At 33.6% G+C, this 20468-nt stretch overlaps 1 protein-coding gene across 1 annotated transcript in view; it reads right to left on the reverse strand.

Moving 5' to 3' along the window:
• Positions 1–20468, reverse strand: part of LOC105194942 (flotillin-2) — a 272683-nt gene that overhangs the window by 81619 nt on the left and 170596 nt on the right. The window contains exons 2-3 of the mRNA XM_039449365.1: positions 18164–18460; positions 1280–1512 (exon numbers count right to left, since the gene is read on the reverse strand). Of these exons, the coding sequence (XP_039305299.1) occupies positions 1280–1512; positions 18164–18460 (530 nt within the window). The remainder of the gene's footprint in view (positions 1–1279; positions 1513–18163; positions 18461–20468) is intronic.

Genomic DNA, 20468 nt, shown 5'->3' on the forward strand with positions numbered 1-20468 from the left:
TTTTACAGTATTTTAAGCCTTTTTTCGAAAATAAAAGAGCTGACCAAACTTCTATAAGTGGCTGTGTGTGTGTGTGTGTGTGTGTGTGTGTGTGTGTGTGTGTGTGTGTGTGTGTGTGTGTGTGTGTGTGTGTGTGTGTAACGATTCTGTTCTTACTAGTAATACCTGCAATTTGTTCTCTTCCACAGTTGCAGGACGTTCAGAGTGTTCTTTGCCATTGTGATAACAGAATCACCTTTTTTAAATCATTTAAGTCAATTCATACACATTCTAATGGCTATATATAACATTTTCACATGTTTCATAATTAATTCTGTGTGCATTAGCAGCACTTTTCTATTGAAGAAAACAAAACAAAAAACAGTGGCAAATATGCTTTTTATCTAGCTTCGTTTTCAATCGTATTAAATGTAAGTATTAAATGTTCGTTTTAAATCGTATTAAATGTAAGTTATGTTAATAACTATAGCTTGCCATTATTGACATATACATAGAATGGATTGATGGGATGGTGGAGATAGAAAGACAGGTAGAGTGATAAACAAACAATTCGAAGAACGTTCCTTCTCTGTCTACTAAGCCTGTCTACTAATTGGTTACTGGATTAGTTGTTTCAACAATCAATCAGACTTACAATTAGTGAATAGAGAATGAACTTTTTCCAATTGTCTGCCTCTCACTATACCTGTCTTTCTATCCTCCACCATTGCCCTTAGCATTTCTATATGTTAATGCTTGCCATATATAAATGTAATGTAATGTATAACGTGTTGTTAATTTTACTTTTGTATCTATGAGTAACAGGGCCTTTCCTGTTTATATATCGGCACTGTCAGATTGTTTTTATCGAAAGGCTTTTGTCTCCAGGTGAAGCAACAGTTGTCTGTGTAAGACTGAACAAGACGTATTTTTGTAACTCGAATAAACCTTCTCTTATACCCTATTTTTATCTTATTGTGTCTCCATCCTGACAATATTTCCCCCTCAATTAAAAAAATATTCTAAGATAAAAATTTGTAAAAACAAACTCGATTTTTTTTTATTTTTTGTATTTTCTTAAACTAATGTTTCTTTAATAATTTAAAAAATTCTATTTAATATTAAAAAAAATAAAGTTTGAAAATTTAGAATTGAGATTATAGCAATTTAACCCTATTTAATAAATTCCTTGCTTCCCAGCGTTTTCTCGATTTTTACAATTTTCCCTGATTGCTAATGACCTTGTTATTAAAAAACATGCGATCACAATAATCGTAGATTCGTACATATGAAAACGTACCCTTATGCCGGCATCTCTGTTTGCCTCGGCGACGCCTACATCAGCGTCTCTTTTAACAGCGGCCGTCTGAGCTTTGCCGAGTGATGTTAAATATTGGACCTCGTCATAAACATCCTTTATTGTAAATGAAAGGATCTCGATGCCCATGCGACCGACGTCTGGTGCAGCGACTTCTCGCACGAGAGCTGCAAATTGATCTCGATCCTTATAGACTTCCTCCACGGAGAGCGTTCCTAAGGAAAAACATTATTTTCTTCTAACAAATCATTGGAATCAAAACAGTAGTTTCACTCCATTTGATGAAGCTAATTAATTATTATTCCAACAATTTTCTTGTCAAATAAGATTCAGTTTAATACAATAAAAAAACGGCATATAATGAGTTTGAAACTTTTTTCATATCTAAATTATAAACATACATTACAGACATGAAATTAATGACTGTAATGTACGTTTATAATTTAGAAAAACTTTGAAGAACTACACAATACGGCGTTTTAAAGCTAAAGATTCACACTTTCAAAAAAAAATTATAAGATTGTCATTTCTATTAAAAAATATACTTATGTAACAAGGCGAATATGAGGTATTTTTGATTAAATTGTGTCTAAAATTGAAAATTGATGTGTTTCGTGATATATTTCGGAAAAACTCCCTTTTCTACAGCATTTTATAGTATTCCAACTTTAGACAGAGTATATGCAAGTAACAATCGCAAACCGACCTGTTCGAATGTATTTTGTCCAGTTTTTTTATGTAAAATACTCACAAAAAAAGTTTCACACTATATGGATCGCATTGACCCTAACAAAACTTTGCTGCCGTGCCGTTCGAATTCTAGTTGACCAAAATAGTTGATCAACCATATCAATCGAAGAGAAGATTTCAAATTTTTTTACGTCTTGATCCGAACCTCCTATCTCATTCCGTCTTCACACAGGAAGCGTTCAAAACTTCATATGGAGTCTCTCAGACTCACTTACGTGTTTAAGGGTTAAATTAATAGATCGAGATTCAACCAGAAACCCTGCCCAAAATAAATTTTTGGTCCGGTTACGGTTACGGTCAGAGATTATATTCAATTTTCGGTTTCGGTTTCAATCTTGTTACTAATAATGGTTACGGTCACCGTTTTGATTTCGGTCTTCATCGGTTACGGTTACAAATGTACAATCACCTATTGTAAAATTTAATAACGTATAAAAATGATAATGCATAAAAATAATACAAGTATAAATATCATATTCTTGTTTATTGTAAACAACAGTTGTTTAATATAAAAATGTTTAAAAATCATTGAAGATTCCGGTTCTTTCAAAATCTCTTTTTTTGTTTTTGTTTTATTTTAACATTCTCAGCAACTTACAGCGTTAATGGTCGTTTTTTACTGGTAGTTTTTCTCTATAAAATAACATAATAATCTTAATCAAATTATCATAATAAAAGCAAAGAAATAAATAAATAACTCTCCGTAGACACTCTGTAATATCGCTATTTATTGAGAACCTAGAAGTAAATATTTACGGCCTTAAAAGTTCAATTAAAATTGTCAAATTTTTTCGGTGCTCTAAAAGAGCTGGAAAAATTAAAATATAATTTTAGCTTTAAAAATTTAGTTTTAACATTACAAAGATTTTATTCTTTTATATTCATTTTATGTTCACAAATTAAATAAAAAATTAATCTTTAAAATCAATTGCATATCTATGAAGCGTTAAAAATATTAAAAAAAGAGATGAAATATAGATGCCGTGTATCTTTTTCTTTTATTCTTATTTTGTAGAAAGAGTGAAGTTTACACAACACACCCTTTTTCTCTTTTTTACCTGATCATCAATATGATGTTTAATAGCATTTTTAAAAATCTGACCAAAAAAACCGGAAAAATATTTTTAGTCAGGTTACTGTTACGGTCGATTAGCCTGTACAATATTTCGATTTCGGTCTAACTTAAATAACGGTTATAATCCAATTATCGGTTTCGGTCCGGTCAAGGTCGCTGGGTTCAACAGGAAATAAAACCATATTAAAGTTGAAAAAAAATCTTCTTAATCTGCGGCCTACCTGTTGAACTCGTATTAGATAATGGACCACCATTCAGTTTAGCTAAATTTAACGCATTTTGACAAGCGAATGGAATTAAACCTTTAAAGCACCACCTTATCATCTTCAGAGTAATGGTAGCGCAGAGAAAAGTGTTCAAATAGTAAAACAAGCTTTGAAAAAACTTTTATTTCTTGAAAAGGAGAAAAAAATCAATAAAAACTTATTACTATCGCGATTATTGAACTTTTTATTTATGTATCAAAACACGCTACTGTAACTGGAAAACCCTCAGCAGAAAGTCTATTCAAAATGTGCCTCAGAACTAGATTTGATTTAATTAAACCATTATCGATTGAAACATCTGTGGACAATGACTCGAGTATAAGGAAAACTCGATTATACTCACAAGGAGAGGACCAGGTGAGAGACCCTGGGATTTTGATCCCAATTTTTTTAGTTATTCTGGAGACGAAAAAAAAGTTTACGTCTCCCGGCGTTTGATCGAATAGGCCTTAGTTTCGAAATAATAAATTTGTGAAAATTGGCCATACCGCGGCGCGCCATATAAGCTTTCCCGGTAACTGTTTTTCCAACAAGTGCAGTCGGCTCCGTGCGTTAGGTGCTTGTTTTACAATCGTAAGATCCGGGTTCGCCCCCGATGTGTGCAATATTTTTTTAATAAGTGTATTTATTTGTCTTGATGATATTGATACAGTATGTAAATTTTTAAAATAGAAAATTTAATTTAACATCACTTTCTAAACATTAATTTGAAGGGAATTTGAATTCAAGTAATAATATTTGAAATAATAAATAGGTAGTAATAATAATAATATGTAAGTTATTTGAAATGGATAACATATAAAGGCAACGTATCTAAATTTTTAAATTGTTTAAATTTAACACTAGTATTCTTCTTCTACGATTAATTATTTTAAAAACTAGAATTTTAAAATACTGTTAATATTATTTCTAATTAAATTTTAAATTAAACAATTTGAAAATTTAGATACGTTGCTTTTATATGTTATTTATTTTAAATAACTTATATATTATTATTATTATTACCTATTTATTATTTTAAATATTATTAGTTGAATTCAAATTAAATTTAATGTTTAGAAAATGATATTAAATTAAATTTTCTATTTTAGAAATTTTCATACTATATCAATATCATCAAGATAAATACAGTTATTAAAAAAAAAAAAAACATACATCAAGGAGCAAACCCTCTTACGATTGTGAAGCAAGCACCTAACGCACGGAGCCGACTGCACTGGTTGGAAAAACAGATACCGAGAAAGCTCATATGGCGCGCCGCGGTATGTCCAATTTTCACAAATTTATTATTTCGAAACTAAGACCTATTCGATCAAACGCCGGGAGACGTAAACTTTATTTTCGTCTCCAGAATAACTAAAAAAATTGGGATCGAAATCCCAGGGTAACTCACCTGATCCTCCCCTTGTCAGTTAGAACGGTTTGACCCATCAAAGAAGGCATTCTTCATACATTTATCAGAAACTGAGCAGATCTGCGAAGATAAATTCGTGCAAAAACATCGATGCAATATAGAAGAATTGTTAAGAATTTAGACTTTTATTTTTCATGTTTCGAATCGCGCCATTAGGGACATCGCGTTTAGTTACTTTAGTTTATGGACACGGCTGCGTGTAATAACTTAGGCGCTACCAACGCTACGCACGTTCTCTTCCGCACTGCGCTCTCGCACGTTCACCAGCTCTCCAAGCATCTCTGAGTATATTAGGACTGATAAGTATTCCAAGTCTATATTAAATATATTTGTTCTCTCTTCGACATAGGCCTTTCATTGCCCGCTTTGCGTGTGCAAAAATCCCACGCCCAACAGGTTATGGGACCAGGGCAAGTACATTAAGAATTGGCACATTTTTTGGTTAAGTCAACAGAAGTTGGTAGAGAGAGAACGTCGCTTGTCGTGGTGTTAAACAGAGACATTATTTCTCGACCATGAGCGACACGATCGACTTGAGGAACATAATAAAGTTCGATGGAACGAACTTCAAACTTTGGAAGTTCCAGATGTCAGCGATCTTCGAGACTAGTGGCCTTGAGGAAATTGTCGAGGGGAAGACACCAAAATCGGAAGCAGCAGATCCAGGACACGCGGCTTGGATTTCGAAGAATGCAAAAGCAAAATGCATTCTTTCCTCCTCGATGGAATTCTCACAGTTAGAATACCTGATCACGTGCCAAACAGCACCTGAGATGTGGAGCAAATTAAGTAGCATTTTTGAGCAACGAAGTGCTGCAAACAAGTCTATACTACTGTCACGATTTTACGAACACAAAATGGGCGCCAACGACACGGTGATGCAACACGTATCCAAAATCGAGAATCTCGCAAGGCAATTGAACGACGTAGGAGAGATACTATCCGACGTAGCTATTAACACAAAAATCCTGATGTCGCTTCCTGAGAAGTTCAACACGTTCGTCACTGCATGGGACAGCGTTTCAGTAGAGAATCAGACTCGAGTTAACCTGATAGAACGGCTCATAAAGGAGGAACAACGTCTGACGACCATGGACACGACGGCAGAGGCGCTTGCAGCAACGAGCATCAGCAAAAAGGACGAAAAGCGTAACAATAATAATAAGAAATTCGATAACTCTAATTTTAAAGATAGAAATAAGAAATCGGTTGAATGTCGCTTTTGTCACAAACTGGGTCATTTCGCAAGAAATTGTCGTAAAAGAAAATATTCGCAGAGGTACTAACATAACGATTATTCTGCAAACGAAAAATCAAATGAACAAAAATCAAATTCAGATGATCACGGCGCGTTTATTATTGACATTGAAAACGATATCCTATCCGCGAACGCCCAAGAAACTTGGTTGTTAGATAGTGGCGCGAGCAAGCACATGTCTTTTCAAAGAAATTGGTTTGAAAATTTCACAGAGACAAACGAAACGGTCCATTTAGGCGATAACTCAACATGTACAGTAAAAGGACGTGGCACCATACGCATTCAGAAATATGTAAACGGATGCTGGATCGACGGCCGTATCGATGATGTGTTATATGTACCTAACTTAAAGAAAAATTTGCTATCGTCTGGCGAAATTACTCAAAAAGGTTTCGACTTGCGTCTAACGTCAAATAACGCGTTTATTTATTCAGACAAGAATTTAGTAGCTTATGGAAAACGAGAAAAGAATAACTTATACAGGATGATATTCAAAGTCGTTACAAAGCATGAAGTGAATATTGTAGAAAAGAGCGACCTAAGTTTGTGGCATCAGCGACTTGCGCATATTAACTACAAGGCGTTGCGCGAAATGATTAACAATAATTTAACAAACGGAATAAAAGTAAGCAATAATAACGCGTCTTTTTGTGAATGTTGTGTGTTAGGAAAGCAACATAAATTACCATTTAACAAAAATACAAGAGCAAGAAGAGCTAGAGTAGGAGATGTAATTCACGCGGACTTATGTGGTCCAATGCCTATAGATTCGGTGGGAGGATCGAAATACTTTTTGCTTCTTAAAGATGACCACTCATGTTTTCGTACAGTATATTTTTTAAACCACAAGAGCGACACATTCAAATATTTTAAAGACTTTGAGACAGCCTTTTATAATAATTTCGGGTACCATATAAAGATTTTAAGATGTGATAACGGCACAGAATTTTGCAACGAAAGAATGAAAGAATATTTAGTGTCACGCGGAATAAAACTCGAAACGTCCGCACCTTATGTGCATCAACAGAACGGTCGAGCGGAGCGCGAAATGCATACAGTGGTTGAATGCGCTCGAACCATGTTACTCGCAAAGAATCTATCCAATAGACTATGGGCAGAAGCTGTACACACAGCGGTGTACATCTTAAATAGGTGCGTTTCATCAATGTCATACGAAAAGACTCCATTCGAGTTATGGACGCGGCAAAAGCCAGATCTAACGCATATCAGAATCTTCGGAAGTGTGGCATATGCGCACATTACAAAAGAATTTCGAAAGAAATTTGATGCGAAATCAAGAAAATGTTTCCTCGTAGGTTATCAGGGTGATTCGAAAAATTATAGACTACACGACCCAAAAGCTGATAAAATTATAGTTTCACGCGACGTGATATTTAATGAGATTATCGATAACGTAAAAGCAGAAGACAATCGCGGTCCTATTGTTACTATTAAGAGCGAAACTATCGAAAATGACGAAGATGCAATAGACGATAATAGTCTCAACTATGAAGACGCAAACGATGAAATACAACAGTCAAGTGTCAAGAAAACTCAGAATAGATACGAATTAAGAAATCGCGAATCAATTAGAGCTCCGAATGGGTATACAGCATGTCTTGTATCTCACATCAAACCAAAAACGTATCTCGAAGCGTTGCAAAGTAAAGATTCGGATAAATGGAAAAATGCAATTATCGAGGAGCTTAAAGCTCACGAGAAAAATAAAACCTAGGAACTGTCGCCCCTGCCCGCAAACAAAAATGTAATCGGTTCTAAATGGGTGTTTAAGATAAAAGAAAACCCATGTACAAACGAGGTGAGATACAAGGCACGTCTTTGCGCTAAAGGTTATTCACAAAAGGAAGGTTTCGATTACGACGAGGTATTTTCGCCTGTAGTTCGATACGACTCTATACGAATTATATTAGCAATAGCTGCACAAGAAAACCTAGAGATCGGTCAATTTGACGTAAAGACAGCTTTTATCAACGGAAATCTTCAGGAAGAAATATATATGCGAACACCTGAAGGTCTGAAAGTTCAAGACAAGGATGTAGTTTGCAAATTGCGTAAATCATTATACGGTCTAAAACAATCAGCACGATGCTGGAACGAACGGTTCGACATATTTTTAAAACAAATAGGTTTTAGACAATCAGACGCCGATCCTTGCGTGTACCTTTGCACAGACAAATGCGGTAAAATAATTATCGCATTATACGTTGATGACGGCTTAATACTAACTACAAATAAGAAATTAATAAATGATATTCTAAAACAAATAGGAGACACATTTGAGATTACAATCGGAAATTCAGAATACTTTCTCGGTATGCATGTAAAGCGAAACAGAAAAGAGAATTCAATATTCATATCAACAATTGCATATCGAACGTACATTAACCCGGTACAATATGTCAGAAGCAGCCCCCTTAACAATTCCTGCAGATCCTCATGTAAAGTTGAAAGCGACAAATATACAAGAAGGTATGAAAACCACAGTACCATATCGCGAGGCAGTTGGAGCATTGCTATTTTTATCTCTTGTATCACGACCAGATATTTCATATTCAGTCGGTATAGTCAGCCGATATTTAGACAAATATGACGATCAACACTGGAATGCGGTTAAACGAATAATGCGATATTTATCTCACACGAAAGATGTAGGAATAATGTATTCAAAATGCGACGATTTAAAATTAATAGGCTTTTCAGACTCAGACTATGCCGCAGATATTGATACTCGTCGATCAACGAGCGGATACATTTTCAAATTGTCAAACGGTCCGATAACATGGATGTCAAAAAGACAAGCATGCGTCAGCCTTAGTACTGCGAAGGCCGAGTATGTTGCAGCGTCTTTAGCGGTGAAAGAATCAGTATGGATTAAAAAACTGTTATGCGACTTAGGATATGCCCATAATCCGGTACCAATTTATATAGATAATCAATCCACTATCAAACTTGTTCGAAACCCTAAGTTTCACTGTCGAACGAAACACATAGATATAAAGTTTCACTTTATCAGGGAGAAGTATCAGAATCGCGAAATTGATGTAATGTACGTATGTACACGTGACCAAATAGCGGACTTATTCACAAAAGCACTACCGAAGGAAAGATTTAAAAATCTAACATCAGAGATGGGTTTATTCCGTGCACATATGTAATGCGGTAATTATTCTTTTATATTTAAGCGCGCGATATACCAAAACACTCAAAAGGTGGGAGTGTTAAGAATCTAGACTTTTATTTTTCATGTTTCGAATAGTCGCGCCATTAGGGACATCGCGTTTAGTTACTTTAGTTTATGGACACGGCTGCGTGTGATAACTTAGGCGTTACTAGCGCTACGCACGCTCTCTTCCGCACCGTCCTCTCGCACGTTCACCAGCTCTCCAAGCATCTCTGAGTATATTAGGACTGATAAGTATTCCAAGTCTATATTAAATATATTTGTTCTCTCTTCGACATTGGCCTTTCATTGCCCGCTTTGCGTGTGCAAAAATCCCACGCCCAACAAGAATGTTTCGAAGTTTGATTGGGACAGCGTAGAACGTCTTGAACAGTCACGAGAAGTCGCCATCAGACGTCTAAAAAACTTAGAATGGAAATTTGCTTCGTCTCCAGAGTTGAAACTACAATACATAAATTTCATGCAGAAATATCGAGAATTAGGCCATATAACGGAAGTCACAAACCAAGAAGCAGACGGAACCATTCACTATTTACCGCATCATAGAATTTTTAAGGATGACAGTCCAACCACAAAGCTCAAAGTCATATTCGACGCATTGTATCCTATATCATCCAGAATTTTTCTCAATGACATACTTCGTATTGGACCGACTATTCAATAGGACTTATTTTCTAGTATACTTAGATTCCGTCAACGTCGATTTGCGATCACAGTGGATATCAAACAAATCCTCCTTTGAAAAGATCAACAAGATTTGCAACGGCAACAAGATTCGCATAACGACAAAACGCAAATATATAGTTCCAAGAATATCGTCTTAATACTGTAACTTACGAATTAGCCAGTGCACAATTTTTAGTTATTTGTTGTCTACATTAACTGGCGTTCAAAAACCAAGACAAATACCTCGAAGCTAGCAACGTTATACGTCACCACTTTTATGTCGACGACTTAATATCCGGTGAAAATGATGCGGACACATTACAACGATCAAAACTGAGTTAACGGAAATTTTGCAATCCGCGAACTTCATTTTTCACAATGCCATGGGATGCCAACAAACCTTTGATCTTCAACGGATCTTTAGAAATTAAAACGTTGCCAAGAAACAAAATTAAAATACTAGGAATCTTGGAACACAAATGTTTACAATATCGAATGCATGCAATCAAAGGGAATCGTCGTGTAACAAAGCGATCGGTCTTATCAAGCATCATTCAAATGTACAACCCACCCGCTAAGACTGATAGGTCTTACAATTATCAACGCCAAAATCATACTTCAATAACTTTGGCAATTAAAATTAAGATGGGATGAATCTCTCTCCTCTTTCATTTACATACAAAATAGATACAATATCAGACTCAACTAGAAGAAATAGATGTAATTTCAATTTCAAGACGCATAGTCTGTGACAAATCTCAAACCACAGAACTTCTGCGATGCTTCAGAGGCGGCTTACGGCGCATGCATCTATATACAAACCGATCAGGAAAAACGATCACGAGATTGTTGTGTACCAAATCAAGAATTGCACCTCTCAAAAGTATCACTTTACCGCAGTTCAAATTATGTGAAGCACTATTACTTGTCAATCTTGGAAAAACTGTACAAGCTTTCTTTCAAGTTGGGCCGCATACAGTATTGAAGTGATTTAATGATAACTTTAGCCTGGATCAACTAATGATAGCCGTAGCTCTCAAGCAGAGTTGAAAGGTCAAACTTTTCAAGGCTGGCGAAATGATCGCGCTATACGCGTCGGTAACATTAAAGATGTTAATATGGGCATAGATAGAGAGCGCGCTCGCAGAGAAAGCGTTACTACCTTAGTAAGTTGCAGTTATAATCTATTATAAAATGGAAGGCGGAAGTAATCCACAGCGAGAAATGAGAAAATAAAGTATAGAAAGAAAGTACATCAACGTATCTCAAAATTCTCTTCTGTACCACCTGTTTTTATTTTTTCAAGAGTTTTAAAAAGTTTATTTTACATTAATATCCACACAGTAAAAACACTGTTATTATTTTTCTACATTTAATTTTAAACGAATGTATCTTTATCCATAAACAATCATCTTATTTTTTATTTTTTAGTTACATCTAACTAAATTAATTTCATAAGAGAATAGACACAAAATTTGAACATTATATTTAAATTTTAATATTGTATTTCATTATAAATATATTTTACTTAATTTATGATAGTTTTTTATAATTATTTATCTAATTATTATAACTCTTAAATAATAAATTTGTGACGCGGCACTCAGTGCCGCGTGCGCCCACTAAAACGTTCGGCCGGGAGACGCGCCCGCTTAAAGATTAAGCAAGCAGACGTTTAGTGTCCGAAATGCTTCACATTCAGCTGCAAAAGGATAGCCTAAACTCAAAATTAGATACTGAATGCCTGCGTTATACGTATCTATCATTACTAAGAAAATTGTAAATTAAACCACGAATATGTAATCATTAGCGTTTTACTTATGTAATTTATTTGATTTTTACAGTTTAATTTAATTAATTTATTCACATTCATGTAATCTATCAAACAATTTTTTTTATAGTTTGACTTAGTTTGCAATTTATTTATATTTCATACAACTTATTTAACTTTTTTTAAATTTTAGACTGATTATTTAATTTATTTACTTCTCAACAGCAAAGATCACTTTTGTTTGTTTCCCCTCTCATTCGAGTTTTCACGATTTATACTTGCTTGTTATCTGTATTTATAATGATATAACCGGTCGGATCTTATGTTTAACTATCAGTCACTTAAAAACAGCGCTGTTAGGAACATCACGTTATAGCGAAGTGGGATCTTAATTGTGTCTGTATACATAGATTTAAAATGTTTCAAGAAAATTATGTTATCCATTGCTTTGCTGGTGTGGTCTTTTTGGGATGAGTCACTTAATGATTTTTTGAATTTGGTAGATTACCTTATTATGTAAAATATCGCATATATTTATAGAGAGATCAAACCTTCTCCTTTGACAATATACACGATGGGAAATTTGCACTTCGGGTTCGGCAAACTGTTAGTGACTTATCCGCACATCGGATCAATGGCCAGATACCATAACTATTGTTTATTACTTGTAATTTGTCTCACACTGATGATGACTTCAAAGTGAGTCAAAACGTTCAAACAATTGTTTTTTTTTATATAAAATTTGTGTCTACGACTGACAAATCTATTGTGCGCAATAACCGCGCGGTAATCTTATTGTTTACTCCTAATTTGTTAACTTTCGAGAGTCTTTAAGGATAATTGTTTCTTATTCTATGAATGTTATGATAAAAAATTACCAAACTGCTGCCACATGTTTGATGTCTTATAAGAATTTTACATTATAAACGACACGCAAATCTGCTTAACCGTATTCATTTAAATTCAAAAAGTCTTATTTATAGAACACGGTCCAATATACTTTATTCTACCCTATACAGGGTGTCTTTCAATCACCAAGCAATATTTTTAACAGCGTATTCTGGATGTAAAGGGGAGCAAAAAATCTTAATACAAAAATGTCAAGGCTATAGTAGTTTTTGAAGTATAACCAATCAAAAATAACCAGTAATGTCGTGTAGAATTTGCGCGCTCAGGCCCGTAGTTGAATAGCACGCTCATCAATTTATCATTTGTCACTGATTTCACAAGTTCATACAAACTGAATGTAACTACTAAATATAGGAAACATATGTCAATTTGTATTAAAGTGCAATTTCACGTAGCTATAATATCCAGATATTTACCCCTACTCTACCGAAATTTCCCATAATTCCCCATAAATCCCCATAATTTCGGTAGAGTGGGGGTAAATATCTGGATATTATATCTACGTAAAATTGCACTTTTATGCTCGCTAAGTAAATAAAGAGTCAATATCAAAAAAAAGTGACAAAGTTTTTTAATAATATCAAAGAATAATTACAGTGTGTTAACAAAGTGATAAAATAAACATGGATTATACATCACAAGAATATTTGTATATGTTAATCACATATATAAATATTCTTGTGATGTGTGAAGCTAATTAAAGCGCTTATCGTGCAGCGGTTATGTATGCAAAAAAATTTCCAAAGCGTAGAAGACCAAGACATGGTGTATTTTTGCGTTCAGTTTCCCGAGCTCGTAGCACAGGCTCATTAATACCATTACATAAAGATAATGGTGCTGGTCGAAAACGTACTGTCACAACTGTTGAAAATGTAGAGTATTGCAAGCAGTATTGAATGTCATTGATCAAGATCCAACAAAGAGTATTCGTACATTGAGTCGAATGCTAAACACATATGTGTTCAGTACATCGCATATTACGCGAACACAGTATGCATGCGTATCACTTCCAGAGGGTGTAATGTTTAATGCCGCAAGATTATCCCAAAAGGATCAAATTTTGCACATGGTTATTAGAAAATGAAGAAAGACACCCCGGTTTTGTTCATAAAATTTTATTTACGGACGAGTCACATTTTACACGTGAAAAAATTTTTAATACACATAATGTTCATATTTGAAATGACAAAAACCCAAACGCATATCATATCAGTAGATTCCAACATAAGTTCCAAATTAATTTGTGGGCTGGAATTGTTAATGACCAAATGATATTATCTAATATGTATATTTTTTTTTAATTAAAATTATTATTGTATTAAATCATTAAATTCAAAGAAATTTTAATATTACTTTACAGATAGAATCATTTGTTTTGCCATCAAGATTAAATAGAAACAGATACTTTGAATTTATTTTAACTGACTTGCAACAACTACTTGAAGATGTGCCATTAAATAAGCGATTAGATTTTTCAACATGATAGAGCACCTCCTCATGCTACAAGAAGAGTCTAAAGTGCATTAAACGAAACATATCCAAATCGATGGATTGGACGTAACGGTCCGATTAATTGGCCACCGAGATTTTAACACCAACGGACTTTTTTTCTGGGGACATCTAAAATAATATATTTATCAAAATGAACCAATTGAAAATGAAAAGGAGTTACAACATCGAACTGATGAAGCATTAGTAACAATTACTAATGAAATGATCAGAAATTCCGGTTGTATTAATACGTGCACAATTATGTTTACAATCAAATAGAGGACATTTCGAGCAGTTACTATAAATGGCAAAAAAATTAAAATACATAAATATTGAAATTACAAATATGTTACTGGACCGATAGTGTAAGAACACAATGATAGTAAGAAAGCTTTCTTCGGTCGCAGCTAGGTCTTAGTGCTTATATTTATTTGTGTGATTTTATATACTTCTCCGAATTCAATAAGAATTGTTCCAAAAATTAATTCGGCGCACATTCTTGTTGAATTCGAAAAAGTATATAAAATCACACAAATAAATATAAGCACTAAGACCTAGCTGCGACCGAAGAAGGCTTTCTTACTAACATAAATATTGCTTATGCAAATACTTGTTTTACTTTTCAAAAAATCTATTCTTTCTTTAAAAATTTGTCTTTATTTTTAAAAAACCGTGTATGATAATTGATAAGTGAAAAAGGCCTATTTAATTTATAATATTATATCGTAATCCAATGTTAGTTTAAAACTGTATTAAAATAAAAATTGATATTATTTTATAAATGTAGACGATTTAATCTTATTTCTTTGATTAATTGTAATTATAGGATTTTACGCTTTATAAGTCGTGAAAAATACGAAAAAAATAATAAATTCTTTTTTTATAATTACTTTTTATGTTGAAAACGTAAAAATTCTTGTTTCGCAATTGTAAAACTATATAATTTAATAATTATAACAGTAATAATTAGTAACGTTTTTAGAAATCAGATGTATAGTAAAAATCAATATTACGTGAAATCAGTGAACAAATGATAAACCGATGAGCGTGCTATCCAATTACGGGCCTGAGCGCGTGAATTCTACGCAACATTACTGGTTATCTTTGATTGGTTAAAATTCAAAAACTATAGCTTTGACATTTCTGTATTAAGATTTTTTGCTCCACTTTACATCCAGAATACGCTGTTAAAAATATTGTTCGGTGATTGCAAGATACTCTGTATATTACAAAAAACTACGTGACAACATGCCTGCATTTCGAAATTCACTGCCAGTATTGAAAAGCTATAGTACACATAACGTAAACTATAGATTTCTAGTAATTACAGTGAATTTCGAAACACCTATGTAAGTGAATAGTTCAATAAAAAGGTGTTAGATAATTAATAATTCAATAAAATAAAACGTCACGAAAATATATACCCTGATAGCCAAATCTGACGGAAGCACAAATTAAAAATGTATGATTCACATTATGTTGGCAAAAAGTCAGGCAGAACCAAGGCACGATTTACTGTTTCAGCTAATATTAGCAGAAAAACAGCAAAATCCGAGCAAGCATTGCGTCATGACATGTTAAAAGAAATGCAGCAGAACTTATTGACATATAGGATACAGAAATCGAACACACTGTGTCGTCATAACATGACAGCAGAAACGCGGCAGATATAGAATATGGTTTGCTTCATCAACTCTTGACGGCAAAATCGTAGCAGAAATCGAGCACAGCGTGTCATCATGACATAACAGCGAAAACGCGGCAAGTATAAAACACGATTTACTTAATCAGTTGTTTAATGACAAAATCGCAACAATCCAACACAAGATGTCAAATATAAAGTGTGTTCAAGTTGGCTAAGACACCCTACCGGAGGTCCCAGGTTTGAACCCTGATGGCTGAGATAATATTTTTTGTAATAAATTTTTTACAGTTTCTTCAGGTAGGAAAGGATTCTAATATTTAGATGCTAGTTAGCATCATTTATTACACAGGCACACAAAAAAAGTGTCATATCTGAAAGGCTACACCTATGTATCCCTATGTATTTTGACGCCCTGAAACCGATTATAATCTCAGAATTGCTCCATCAGGTCAGGATTTTTTTTTACAATCAAAAAGTGGTTCATTAAAATTACACTAGCCTGGTAAAAAAATCCTGATCTGGCGCAATTCTGAGGTTATATTCGATCACAGGGCGTCAAAATACATAGGGATACATAGGTATAGTCTCTCGGACATGACACTTTTTTTGTGTGCCTGTGCTATCAAATTGATTTCAATTTAATAAATGTGATATTACTAATTCTTATTCAACTAAGAGCTGTGTTATAACTAAAAAAGTAATTTGGCGCGCAGTTTGATGAATTTGAAAAAGTATATAAATTTACACAAATAAAGCACTAAGATCTAGTTACGATCGTTGAAGGTGTTCTTGTTTAATCTATGTTGTCACATTATCGATTGAATATTTTTCTATTCTAAAATAAGTTTTGTTATTAAAACATTTCCTAAATTATATTGTTTCATTGCATCAATAAAATTCAAATTAATGAACGTTATTTATTGATTTTACCAACCTTTTTTTTTTAATTTATTCCATTATTTTAAGACATAAAATATTTAAGTTATAATTTAAAATTAAAATATGAAGGAAAATTGAAACATTAGCTTTAAGTTTAAATATTTTGAAAAATATGACATAACAACCGAATCTATTACAGGATGTCCCAAAATTTGCGCATTTGGAGTACAAGACGTGATATTTAACGATAAAAAAAAAACGATTTTTTTCTTTAGTAAAATTGCGTGCGACAAGTAGTTTTTGCAGGAGAGCACGTTAAAGTTAACGAATAAGCGTTCTTGGCTCTGCGGCGCTCAGGGCCAATGCGCGCGCTCCTCACTCACTTGTACCTAGTCGTTGGCTAGTGGTTGTAAATAATTTCTGCTGATACGATTCTGTTACTATTACTAATTTTATGTAATTATGTAATAATTATAACATTAAAAAATTAATAATTTTGAACAAGTTCTCTATTTTTTAAATCTTTATTTTCAGATAAACCTACGAAATCAGATAACTTTTTATAGTATTCATTTCTTATACACGTAAGGAATGAAATCAATATTTAATTTATTAACTTTTCATATTTTAAGCAATACGGAAGAAGTTAACGGCCGATATTCATTGATTCTACAGTCTTAAAATGTAATTAATTATAACAAAATCGTATCAGCATCTTAAAACTTACAACCACTAGCCAACGACTAGGTACAAGTGAGTGAAGAGCGCGCGCGCCCTGAGCGCCGCAGAGCCAAGAACGCTAATTCGTTAACTTTAACGTGCTCTCCTGCAAAAACTACTTGTCGCACGCAATTTTGCTAAAAGAAAAAGTTGTTTCTTTTATCGTAAAATATTACGTCTTATACTCCAAATGCGCGAATTTTGGGACAGCCTGTATATACTCATAAAAAATAAGAAATATATAAGGAAAAATAAAATTTTTATGGATAAATAATCAAAAGGCTAATGAGAATGTTCACGCGGTACTCAACACTCAAGTTTCTATTCAAATCAACTTCACGTCAAATATAACTTTTTATTAACGACATCACAAGTGTGCAATTAGCTCAGGTGTTAGCGTACTAGGTTACCGTTCTGAAATCATAAGTTCGAATCCCGCCGATATGTTTTCCAAAAATATAAAATAATTGTAATTAGTAAAATAGAATATATGCAAAACAACGAATGCAAATTAAACTATAAAAATAAAAATAATATCTGTTAAAAAACTAAAACAAATTTTTTTATATATTGGTGTGACGTCATGACGGCATATCGTGCTCGATTTCTACCGTATTTCTGCCGTTATATCATAATAGCAAAGTATGCTTCAATCTGCTATGATTCAGTTGTTATATTATGCTAGCCTATCGTAACGGCAAAAATTAAGCTTAAAGACGACACAATGGATAGGAATCTGCTCTGTACTCATGATTGAATTTGCTGGCATACTGTCGACATACTGCTAACATTTTGCTATCTAGTTAATAGCTAATCGTACCCAGTATAGCTCGAAGATGACCTTCTAAGGTGGACAGAATCGTGGATTTGATTTCGTGAACGCTTTTTCCGAGAAATTGTTCACTGGCAGTGTGTAATAATTCGTCAGCTTTCATGATTTTGCATTGTGCCACTCCAGTGACCGTTAGCGGTACTCCCTGTGCAGTTTCCACGCTTTCGCACACTGGATTCAAAGTCATCACTTCCAATGATAATCTCTGGACGTCGGTTACAAACCACCAGGTAAATGCGTATCCTCCGACGATGGTTCTCTTTCTCATAGAGCCACAGCATCCTCCTGTAAAACACAAAGTACGAATGTTATGAATAGTTATGAGAGAATTTACACGTACTTTTACTCGCATGGAACATGCACTTTTCATCAATATTCACGTTTGTATCGTTTTTAGATTAAATTTATTTAAACAATTTTTTTTTTGAAAATCATATGCTTCTTATCAAGAGAAAGAAAAAATATCAGTGCTTAAAATGAAATGAATGCTTATCAGTTAGCAATACCAATTGATGGTATTTTACGTATTTTGTATATTATATTATTATATATAAAAGTTTACGAGAGACATTACGAGTATTAAAACAGATGAAATCTTACATTTACATATACTTATATACAAAGTCATTTATACAAAATTATTTAGATAAAGAAATGGTTTCATGTTATTTTTATCTAGATTATTATAATGTATCTATATTATCTTTATCTTAGGTAAAAGAGAAAATATTATTCTTTTTCAAAATGGTCTCTAAATTGTATGGCGAGATTAATATGTAGCATAATCTGATATCGGCTTTCAGACGATGCTGGACTGACGAACAAACTCAATCGACATCTTTAATGCAGATTTTTCTTCGACGTAAAGTCGAGCGGCCGTGGTCGCGCCCGTGGGGTGAAGGGTAAAAGGAAAAGCGCTAAGGTTAAGCAAACAGGTTAGGGCTCTTTGTTAAACACACTCGTCAATATATTAGCTATCCTTGTCTTCCTTCGATTTTAGCGCCGTCTAGATTTCTTAACTACCACGTCACACAATTACTGCTCTATTACACTTCAAACCGATTTCGCAAGCAAATTTATACATGACATTTTCAAATCGTCATTTCTCTTATACTAAAGTTTCTTTGGCTTATGCTGAAGCACAGTATTGTTTTTTATTGTGATTCCAAGTTCACGCCATACTTATTTTATACGTACAAGGTCTTAAATTTTTATGCGCAGCAAATTTTGGCTAACAAAACTATATTTTTATAATTTTTTTTGTTTATCATATCAAATTGTAGCCTGCAAACTTTTTTATTGTCTACACTACTTTAATGCTGTAAAAAGATTTTTCAATCCGTGTCTTCAATAAAAAAAATAGTTGATTCAATAATATTTGCGTATACAGGGTGTCCAGACCAATGTATACAGATTATCACGATAAGGTAGAAGGGATCGAGATAAAACAAAAAGTCTAATACCATTTTACGATACTTGCAATAATTTTCGAGTAATAAAATATTAAAGTCAGACGAATAAAAGCGCGCGGAGAGACAAGCGGTCGGTCGCCTGAGCCGTAGAACCGCGAGCTTCGGCGCAGTGCGGCGGCATGAGAAGGCGGTGCGGTGCCAAGCTATCCCTCCCCTCGCCGCGCTCCCCTTACCGTCGCCTACAGTCGCGGTGGGCGGTCCTACGGATCAGGTGAGCGACTACTTGTCTCTCCGCGCGGTCTTATTCGGCTGATTTTAATATTTTATTATTCAAAAATTATTGCAAATATCGCAAAATGGTATTAGACTTTTTAATTTATCTCGTTTCCTTCTACCTCATCATGATAATCTGTATACATTGGTCTGAGACACCCTGTATAAATGCTTTTAAGTTTCTCAGGTTTGATAGCACCAATTATTGTATTAAAACAAAACTTACATTTAATTATTTTCACATTGTAATTTATTTATTTGATAATATAATAAAAATTTTTCACGTAATTTTTAGAATTTCTGTATAAATTTTGCAGCATGTTTAGAAAATTCTTCAAAGTTTTTAAACAAATGGAAAATTTTAGAAATAACTAAAAATCTTTTCACTTTTAGAAATAACTAAAAATCTGAATATTTTTTAGATTTTTTTGAATTAACACAATATTTGAAATAATTAAATAAGGATATTTAAACCAATTTGAAGATTGTTTAATTATACACAGATATTTGTGCTGAAATAGTTTCTAATATATTGTAAAACCTGCCCAATGGAAAATCTGTAACCCAAATTGTGCACGTTTTCCTGTGGCAAATGGGAAATGCTCATA

This window comes from Solenopsis invicta, chromosome 5 (assembly GCF_016802725.1).
Source record: "Solenopsis invicta isolate M01_SB chromosome 5, UNIL_Sinv_3.0, whole genome shotgun sequence".
NCBI classification, from domain to species: Eukaryota; Metazoa; Arthropoda; class Insecta; order Hymenoptera; family Formicidae; genus Solenopsis; species Solenopsis invicta.